Source organism: Gekko japonicus, unplaced genomic scaffold (assembly GCF_001447785.1).
Source record: "Gekko japonicus isolate JY-2015 unplaced genomic scaffold, Gekko_japonicus_V1.1 scaffold374, whole genome shotgun sequence".
Taxonomy (NCBI): domain Eukaryota; kingdom Metazoa; phylum Chordata; class Lepidosauria; order Squamata; family Gekkonidae; genus Gekko; species Gekko japonicus.
In genome coordinates, this window is record NW_015176463.1 from 302,166 (window position 1) to 312,412 (window position 10,247).

At 41.1% G+C, this 10,247-nt stretch overlaps 1 protein-coding gene across 1 annotated transcript in view; it reads left to right on the forward strand.

The window, feature by feature from the left end:
* MAPK9 (mitogen-activated protein kinase 9) overlaps positions 1 to 7,672 on the forward strand; it is a 54,722-nt gene extending 47,050 nt beyond the window's left edge. The window contains exons 10-12 of the mRNA XM_015427034.1: positions 888 to 951; positions 3,822 to 3,893; positions 6,154 to 7,672. Of these exons, the coding sequence (XP_015282520.1) occupies positions 888 to 951; positions 3,822 to 3,893; positions 6,154 to 6,296 (279 nt within the window). The 3' untranslated portion in view covers positions 6,297 to 7,672. The remainder of the gene's footprint in view (positions 1 to 887; positions 952 to 3,821; positions 3,894 to 6,153) is intronic.
* Positions 7,673 to 10,247: the final 2,575 nt, after the last annotated feature.

A 10,247-nucleotide genomic window follows, 5' to 3' on the forward strand; every position in this document is an offset into this window, starting at 1 on the left:
TGATCTTCGAGTGGTCATCTGTGCATTCACACCACCCGCCCTCCTGCCCCGCTGCTGTCTTCTTCTACGTGATTTGTTAGGAGATTGATGCGCGGCGGTTGGTAGGAACTGGCGGGATGTCCGTGCCTGCCCTTCTGAGCATGCTCACTGGGGCTCCTGGGCATGCTCAGTTGGGCCAGGCACGAAAATCCTTCTAAGAGAGCTTGCTAGGCACCGGCAGATCCAGCGCAGGCGCACTAGATCTCATTGGTGTGAATGCACAGATGACCACTCGAAGATCACCAGTTACTGGTAAGCAACCTGTTTATCTTTGTGTTTAGAGAGATTTAGTTGATAGTGCAATAAAAATGAAGCTTTTAAACATCAGACACTGGGGTGGATCCAGTGCAGCAATTCCACTTGTGCTAGAACTCTTGCAAAAGACTTGCACTAAGTCAGGCTTACCGTATCCCCACTTGTGGCTTGTGCTTGTGTATGACCTTTTGTAAATAATTTTCTGGGTACTGTATTATGTAAGGGAGGAAAGCAGTAGCTGTTGCATGAGATCTTGGATGAGTGGAACTGTATTAAGTCCATTTATGTTTCTATTTTCACGCTGCTGGATCCAAGGCATTTTCAGTATGGGTTTCATTAAAAATTGATCATGGCATTTTTTTAAAAAGCAAATTGTTACATGATGATTCTAGAAATGTAGTAAAGAGGGAAAGCTGATAAGGAAGAACCGGGTCCTTCAAAGCTCCCCTTCATATCATTCGAATTTGCACAGGCAAACTTCCCAAAGGAATGCTCCTCTAGTTTCTTCCATATTCTCCAGCTCTTCTCTCTCTACAAAATCTTATCTTCATGTTGAACTGGAAAAACTATATTGTAAACTTTGTTTTCTGTAGCCACCGCCTCAGATCTATGATGCACAGTTGGAAGAAAGAGAACATGCCATTGAAGAATGGAAAGGTAGCCAACATTTATTATACACTTTTCATTTATGTGTGTACTTGTAAACAGGTTTTTCCCATTCAAAGCCACCTACAATGTCAAACAGCAGTAAAACTATCAAATTGAGCCAATGTAGTACAGTGGTTAGAGTGTCGGATTAAGATCTGGGAAACCCAGGTTTGACTCCTAACTCTGCTGTGGAAGGTCACAGGATGATCTTGGGCCATTTATATATGCCTGGCTTGGACGGAGTCGAGATGCTTGGACTGGCTTGGATGGAGTCGACTGAAACTACATCCGACGGAGGTCCTATGCCTGAATCGGAGCGGTACGAAGGTAGGGCTCCCACTTCCGGCCTTCGGTGGGGCGCCATTGGTGCCAGCTCCGAGGGTCAGGAGTTTGGGAGTGCTCCTGGATGCCTCCTTGACAATGGAGGCCCAGGTAGCAGGCACTGCCAAGGCAGCCTTTTATCATCTACGGCTGATTAGGCAGTTGGTCCCCTTCCTCGAACGCAGTGATCTGGCGTCAGTGATCCACGCGATGGTCACCTCGAGATTGGACTACTGCAATGCTCTCTACATGGGGCTGCCCTTGGGGCAACTTCGGAAACTGCAACTGGTGCAGAATGCCACAGCCAGGCTGCTGGCGGGTGCCCCTGTGCGGGAGCACATCCAGCCGGTGCTGAGGGCGCTGCACTGGCTGCCAATAGTGTTCCGGATACGCTTCACGGTGCTGGTTATGACCTTTAAAGCCCTTTATGGTCTGGGGCCTGCCTACCTGCGGGACCGCCTTTCCCCGTATGTTCCCCCAAGAGCACTGAGATCTGAGTCACAGGATCGATTAGTCCCCCCTGGCCCTAGGGATGCCAAACTAACATCTACCAGAACTAGGGCGTTCTCTTTGGCAGCACCAACATTATGGAATCAGCTCCCTCAGGAGATCCGCGCTCTCCGGGGTCTCCGCCAGTTCCGGAGAGCAGTGAAGACGGAGTTATTCCGCCAAGCATTCAACAACTTAGATTGAGTATGTCAGCATCTATAGTCGCCGTCTTGTGTATTTTATAATGTGTATGTTATAATGTGGGTAAATTGTGATTTTAATGTATTGTATATTGTTTTAGAGGCATTGTTTTATTATTTTTATTGTTGTAAGCCGCCCTGAGCCGCTTCAGCGGGAGGGCGGGATAAAAATCAAATAAATAAATAAAATAAAATAAAATATATACTCTCAGCCTAACCTGCCTCACTAGGTTGTTATGAGGATAGAATGGAGAAGAGAAAAATGTGAGCCACTTAGGGTCACCATTGGGTGAGGCAGGCAAGGTATAAATGAAGTAAATAAAACAAGTAAATAAGTAAATAACCTAGGTTATTTGACAACATAAGTGTTATCAACAGACTAATCCACTGGGTGGTGAGGGGTCAGAATCGGTGGTAACAGCTCTGCTTTTGATGGCAGCAGTCTCTCCTCAGGTCTATAAATAGGACTGGTAGATTATTGCATAGCTGAGAAAAATCAGGACACAGTATCATACTCTGCTTGATAAATTACTGAACACTATATTATATAATTCTCAGGAAACCAGTAAGGTATTATAATAAGAGCAGTATTTCTTGCACTAAGCAGCAATACTTTAAATATCCAGTCACATGAAAACTGGATTGATAAACAAGTAGAAGATAGTTGAGGTTATGACTGTACTGAATGTACCTTGTTTGCGTTTGATAAGGCTTGCATATTTTTTTTCTTGCAGTATGGTGTTTTTGTCATGGTCTCTACTGTCACACCACTGGGAACTTGAGCATGGGAAGGTGCTTACTTGGGAGCCCTTCTCCCATGATGGATAGCGCTATCATTGAAAGACCTGTATGGCTTATTGATAGAAGTTTCTGAAAAAGGTGCTTGCTTGGGATACGCACAGTGGAGCCCTTCTCCCATGATGGGTAGAGCTATCATTGAAAGGCCTGTATGGCTTATTGATAGAAGTTTCTGAAAATTTCTCCAAGCACATGCAAGTTCCCAGTAGTCTGACTGCAAAGATGACCACTTGGAAGGACACCAGTTAGCGGTAAACAGCCTCTTTTTTTCCTAGTGTTCTCATGTTAGGCTTGGTGTATGAATAGAAGATTACTCTGGGACAACAAAACAAGCGCTAAAGGTGTATGATTTGGTCTCTAACATACTTCCTAGTTTTCATCTGAAATTTACCTATCAATTTTTCACGGTTGAGTTAAGATGGAAGTTTTTCTGGCTATTTGACAGAATGGGCCTGGCAAAGTGGCTATGGGAAACTTCAGGCTCCTTTCTGAAGCTTTCAGGCCCCAGTATTGAAAGCTGGATAGTTGTACATTGTTGCTGGAGAACAGCAATCATAAGAGACATCTTAAGAAAGAAATCTGTGTCACAGCTAGAACTAATGTTCCAATTTGGCCTTGGTCTTTCCTTTATTAACGCTGAAATGATATTCTTAGCAGTGCCTATAAAAACTTATTATTCAGTTATATATAATAAAACCTCTTAGGCCTGACCTGGATAGCCCACACTAGCCCAGTTTTGTCAGCTCTTGGAAGCTAAGCAGGGTCGGCCCTGATTAGTATTTGGATGGGAGACTGCCAAGGAAGTCCAGGGTTGCTGTGCAGAGGCAGGCAATGGCAAACTGCCACTGAATGTCTCTTGCCTCGAAAGCACCAAGGGATCACCATAAGTCAGCTGTGGCTTGATGTCAATACATAAATAGCTCTGTTAACCATTGTAGACAGTTATCCCAATGGCAGCATACAATGACAATCAAGATACAGTCGTATCTTGGGTTAGTCTGTTTGAACTAAAGTTTAGTGTTGAAAGTACTGTTATAATGTTCCTTTTTCTCTCCCTTTTTTAAAATAAAGAATTAATATATAAAGAAGTAATGGATTGGGAAGAAAGAAATAAGAATGGTTTGGTAAAAGAACAACCTTCAGGTTAGTCATTGATGTAATAGTCTTTTTTCCCTCAGCTGTTGTTTATGGTGTTAGATCTGTTGCCATTAATAATGGAAATGTATCGAGTGATATCACTCATATTGTGGTTTCCATGCAGCTTTCTCGATTTCAGTGTGCACATGTACAAGCACGTAAAGTACGTTAAGTGAAGTATATCAAATCAGAATAATATTTAAGGAAAGAGGATAGAAGGATATGGGCTGGGAGATGCTTGTGCTAAAAGCATAGTTTTGATTGAAATAACATCATCTATGTGTATACGCAAATTTTTTGAGTGGGGATACTTGGTAGCAGGAAAAGATGTGATCCTCTCTATGAAACTAGGTATAGGTATAACACTGGTGATCATGTCCTGTTCCACATTGCTTAGAGAGGTCAGGAAGAGAACTTGGGAGAAAATAGAAAGCTTTTCCACCTTGCTTAGAATGATTGTGTATTGTGTGGATAGGTATGCTGTCTGTTCATAATGACAGGCCCTTAATAATAACATAAGAAAATAGAGTGATTGCATTCCTCAGTCTTATAGAGAAGGAAGTTAACTTTTTCCCCAGGGTCTGGGATGTCCATAACAATGATGAATGGAAGCACTGTTCTTCCTTCTCTGGGACTGATCTTCTGGGGAATGCTATGGGCAGTAGATAAGTCTGCATGGTCTTCTACACATATGCGGACTTGAAAATTAAAATTACAGAGATGCTTTTATTGTGTTAAAGCAACATGAATGGAACAGAATGGAAGTAGCTGATAGGTGTTCTTCCCTTCATGGTCTCTGTATAGTCCTACAAAAGGGCTTTCCTATGAACAGATCTACATGTAGAACCTTATAGAATTCCTAGTCTGAAGCATCCTTCACTGCTAATGTATTTAGTGCCAAGTACCTCAGTCAAGGGATGGAGACAAAGCCTAATTTATTTTTTACGAATTGCTTTTGGCCACTGTGGAATGAGAAGCTATTAGCTTCTTGTTCTTTGGGGCTGGAGTGTTTTCATCAATGTAAATTGCCTGTGTTGAATTTCTTCATGGTAATATTATTATCATTGGCCCTTCAGGGAAAGACTGTTTTATTTTTACTGGATTGGAACACACGGACCCATGTTAAAAATGTGCAGTTGTGTAAGGGTGTTTAAACAGACTGGCATCCCTTCTGTTTTAATGTGCCTTGGGAGGGATGCAGCATTGACACTTGAGCAGTTTGTCATAACTTCATTAAAAGGGCATGAGAAGTCAGGAAACTGACCATCTTGCCAGCTTTCTGGCTCATCAGATAACAAAACCCTCTGAAAAGGTTGCACATAAGCCTCATTTTAAGGCAGCGGTACTCACTCTGCAGGTCACAGAGCCACATTCACAATTACCATCAACCCAAAGAGCCACATTAATTTCCATCCCTAGCATAGTGTCTGCACCCCAGGGAGACTCTCAGATTACCTGTTCTTCCAGCAGTGGCTCAGGGGGACAGCCCCAGTTCCCACCAAGCAAGAGTCATGTCTACTGTCTTGAAAAATGGGGAACATTGTTCAGAATAGCAACATGTGGCATGTTACTCATCAACCAAAAGGGAGAGAGTAACCATGAAATCAGAAGGAGTCTGGGAAGGGCAGCTGTGAAGGAGCTAGAAAAGATCCCTTAAGTGTTAGAACACGTTGCTGGGGACAGAGATCAAGATAATTCATACTATAGTATTCCCCATTACTATGTATGGGTATGAAAGAAGAGGAAGAGTTGATTTTTATACCCCGCTTTTCTCTACCCTAAGGAGTCTCAAAGCGGTTTACAATCTCCTTCCCTTCCTCTCCCCACAACAGTCTCTAATCTAGATAATTGGATTTGATTCCCCACTCCTCCATATAAACCAACTGAGTGACCCTGGGTCAGTCACAGTTCTCTCAGAGCTATTCTGTCAGAACTCTCTCAGCCCCACCTACCTCACAGGGTGTCTGTTGTGGGGAGAGGAAGGGAAAGGAGTTTATAAGCCGCTCTGAGACCCTGAGTGAAGGGCAGGATATAATTATAATTCTTCTTCTTTTGCTTTCTATATGTACTGGAAGCTGCACACCTGTTTGCTCTGGAGGGAAAATCTTTCAGTATTGCATACTGTCTTCATAGTTATTCCCTTAATCAATAAAGCAATAAGCCATTGCATTGGGAGGTGGAATTTATTATGGATCTTAAAAATATCAGATGTGTACTTAACCATGTCTTGCCTCAGATTTTCTTATGCTTGGTTTACTTAGCACAGATGCAGCAGTGAATAGCAACACCAGCCCTTCCCAATCATCATCTATCAACGACATTTCATCCATGTCAACAGAACAAACTTTGGCTTCAGATACAGACAGCAGTCTTGACGCCCTGACAGGAACACTTGAAGGATGCCGGTGATCAGTTTTGCAGATACAACATTGGCAAAGAAACTTTTGCTTCTGTTGGTCCTGAGTTGCTTGTAAGTGTACGGAACCAAGTAGAAAAACTCCATGTTCTGCATGTTCCTTTAAAGTAATGCCTGTGATTTTACTCAGTTGCAATAAGACTGTCTGCTTAATATTATAAAATGAAAGCAACTTTGTATTTCAGAGGCAACACAATATGCATATTACTGTAACCGATTTCTGTTATGACCTATATCAGGTGAGCAGTTAAATAACTCATGAACAGATGAGTTCATGGATCCTTTGTCAGACTTCTGAAATATACACATAACTAGTACAGATTCACAAAAAAGAAAGCCATTGTAGATGTTGTTGAATGTATATCCTCTTTCTGAAATGTGTGGTAACAGACATTTGCCATATTGGTGTATCTTACTGGAATTCTCAGTACTGTAAAATGTAGAAGCAATTGTTTTTATGCATAGCACTCTTTTCTTGAGGCCTTTTGCTCTTCATCTCTCACTAATTTTGTATGCTTTCCCATAGAAGAAGCAGGCTTGTGAATTCTTGCCTCAGCTTTACACCTGAATGTGACTCTTTCTCTGAATGTGCATTTTAATGCTTTTATTTGGGGGAGGGGGTAGGTGGAGTAAGCAAAAGTATGTTATGGAGGAATTTTTCTGAACTCATGCATGCATCTATGCAGTCAGTGTATTTTTTTTGTTAAGATTGTTTGCCTTTTTATAAGCAATTCATTCTCGTGTGTAGAAATCCTTGCCATTTGTTTGTTTTATGATGTACTGGGATGGCCCCTCTTTTTCCTACTGTGATGTTGCAGTGCAAAAACTGGTCATTTATGAATGTCATGAAGAGGTTTTGGAGTTTGCCTGTCCCCTAGAGTAAACATGCAAGTACTTGCTTCTGTTGTGTGTTAAAGGGACCATTACACAGTATATAAATACTCTTAAACAGACATCCAGAATAAATTGAAGGGCTGCATTATTATTGCAAAAAGTGAGAAACACTATTTTAAGTACTGCACCACATGAAAACCAACGTATGTTTTTAAGGAAAATTGTTAAAACATAATTGTATGTTGTGTCCCCCTCCCCAGCAGTTCCAGATTTTAAGGGAAAACATTCAACTCTTTAGCCAGTTTATTGGGGAAGTTTGGTGGGGGGAGATTTCCTTCTACTCAGAAAATGATAATCAGTTACATCTCGATCATGAACAAAACCCATCCAGCATGTATTTACAAAGAATTTGTGCATATGTGGGTTGCCAAACTGGGTATTGGAGATGGTATGGTAGGTGAATAAAACGGTGAAACAATCCTGCATTTTAACCAGTTATTCCTGAATTATGAAAAACTGTGTGTATGTGTGTGGGAAATGGAGGGGTAACCAGTTATTCCTGAATTATGAAAAACTCTGTGTGTGTGTGGGAAATGGGGGGGGGTTGTCTCTTAGTTAAAGGGGAGGTCTCTTAGTTAAAAGGTTGGCATAACTATGTTATTCTCAACAACCAAAGAAACATTGCGTATGCCACCTTTCTTCTCTAGCACCAGCACTTTACAAACTAACTAGTTCTTTGTGGTGTGACTTTCATGGGCAATAGTGACTTTAACAAATACCCTCCAGATCACTTCTAATATGCTGCTGCACCCTTTTTCTGTTTTTGCCACTGCAGAGTTGACACAATTTCTTCTCTAGCGTTTGCTATTGAATCTTGGAGTTATTTCACATATACATGTAAACCCATTGGTATCATGTTGCTTGATGCACAGCTGAACATGTGAATGGCCTCTCTTGAAAATATCGTGCTGTATGTGTGATAGCTGTTTTGATATATGCAACTCATCATTTGTTGGCCTTCATTGAGCAGTATGTTCATCTGTAAATTTGTTCTTAGACTATTGTGATTCCAAAGAAATGGAGTGTCCTGTTCTCAGACATATTTATATAGACATATCTTTAATTGTTGTAGAACTTGATTCCAAGTAAATGTGTTTAATGAAAGTAACAGTTGAATGCTTCAAAGAGCCCTTGTGAATTTATCAGCTGGGGTACTCATAGCCCCAAGTATACCTTAAAAATACTTATGCACCCATATGGAGTTTTACTGATTTCTGATTGAAGCCCCTCACATAATATCCAATGCTATACTGAATGTCCCCTAGCTTTTTAGGAGTGTGAAAAGCTGTGATAATGAGGAGACATCGAAAAACATTTGTGGAAGTCTAACTTGTTTGTATCCCCGCCTTCTTTGTTTCCTTTTATTTGCATAGCAGCATCTGTAAGCCCTATGCTTACAGATAGTAAGTACAAAATGTAGGCTCAACTCCCCAAACTAAATTTGGCAGTAGAAGAAGAGAAGTAAAAGTGGAAAAGATAGTGGAGATTAGCTAAATGAGAAAATCCACTGAGAGCATTTTGCCTGACAATTTGGCTCCTAAAGTTTGATACATAAAGTTGGCTGTGCTACATAGTCTAATTTATTGAGATTGTTATTTGATGGTAATGTTTTCGATGAAAACTAGAATATGCTGAATGAAACATGCAACCTTCCACTCATTCATCTTTGACTCGTTTTTTTTCTGTTTAAAGTTATCGTGGAAACTTGTCACTTTGATTCGGCTTAAAGGAACATGTGTACTGGCTATGAAACTAGATTTTGAATGCGTTGAGGATAGTGTAGAAATAAAACTATCCACTGTAGAAAAATGAGTAATGTATGGCAATGTATGCTTTTTTAACATGGCAGTGTATGTTTTTTAACTTTCCAGAAAAGCTATTATGTGCATTATCTAATTACCAAAATTAAACGCAGAAGAATGGATAGAAAGCAGGAACTGAAAAAGCATGCCACTAGCTGGCTTCAGGTGACAAAGTGAATGAAGAAAGCCAGACACTTGAATCTAGCTCTTCTACCGCAGACCAGCACAGCTACCTTCTGAAACTACCTAATTGGAATGTGGTTTCTTTGTCTCTCCGTGTTCTGCTGCCCTGCATCGTGGCAGCAGAATATGAGAGTTTGCCCTGATTCCTGATACAAAAAGGAAGCTTCTGATTGCTCCACCACTGGAACAGGAGTACCATGTGAGAGTTTGGGTTAAGTTGGGGAGAGAGAAGTTAAAGGAGGGATTCTCCCTAGTATCTGTTGAGACATCATGAAAGATGAGGTGAACAGCTCTGTCCCTTTAGTATGGTTGCAAGGTTGTATAAGCCCATCAAAATAGTAAAATATATGAGGACAAAGGTTTAGGGCATGACTGCACAGTATGTGGCCCAGCAGAGCCATGTTTGTGTGGCTTGCGCCTCCCTTCCATGTGGCTGGAGAAGGCAAGTGCCAGCTCAGCAGTGTTCCAATTCCATGCGATCTTCAAAACATCTTGTGGTGTATCTCTGCTCTTGTGTTTAGGGCATGCAGAACTTACCATCTCCCATTCCCACTTGGCACTCTAACCAAACACTGTCTCTTTGCAAAAGGCAGAGTAGTGTAACAATTTGAGGCATAGATAAGAGCAAGTTTTTAGCAAGCCAGTTCAGATTACAAAACATTGATATTCCATGACCCAATGCAGGCAGGACAGCCATGATTTCTAGAGCCCTGTTGTAGGGGAAGATTTTTCTCTCTAATTTTTCTAGCTGTAAAGAAGCAGCAACGTTCTTTGCATTATATGTGCTTACATTAGCTGAAGTTGAAGTCCAAGAAGTAGGTATTGCAAGGTAGCTGCTTACAGAAATTCTGTTTATACCACTATCCCTGCTGTATTTTGCCTTATGGAAATGCCTCAAACTATAATTGTTGAGCACACGGTTCTTAAGTTCGCATTGAAGTAAGCAAATAAACTGCCATAGTTCTTGTTATGTTTTAAATGGCATGCTAATTTTTCTCTTTCGGCATTTTTCTCCCTGAAGCTTCAGTGCTAGATTAAAAATTAGATGCTTTTATTACTGGCTGG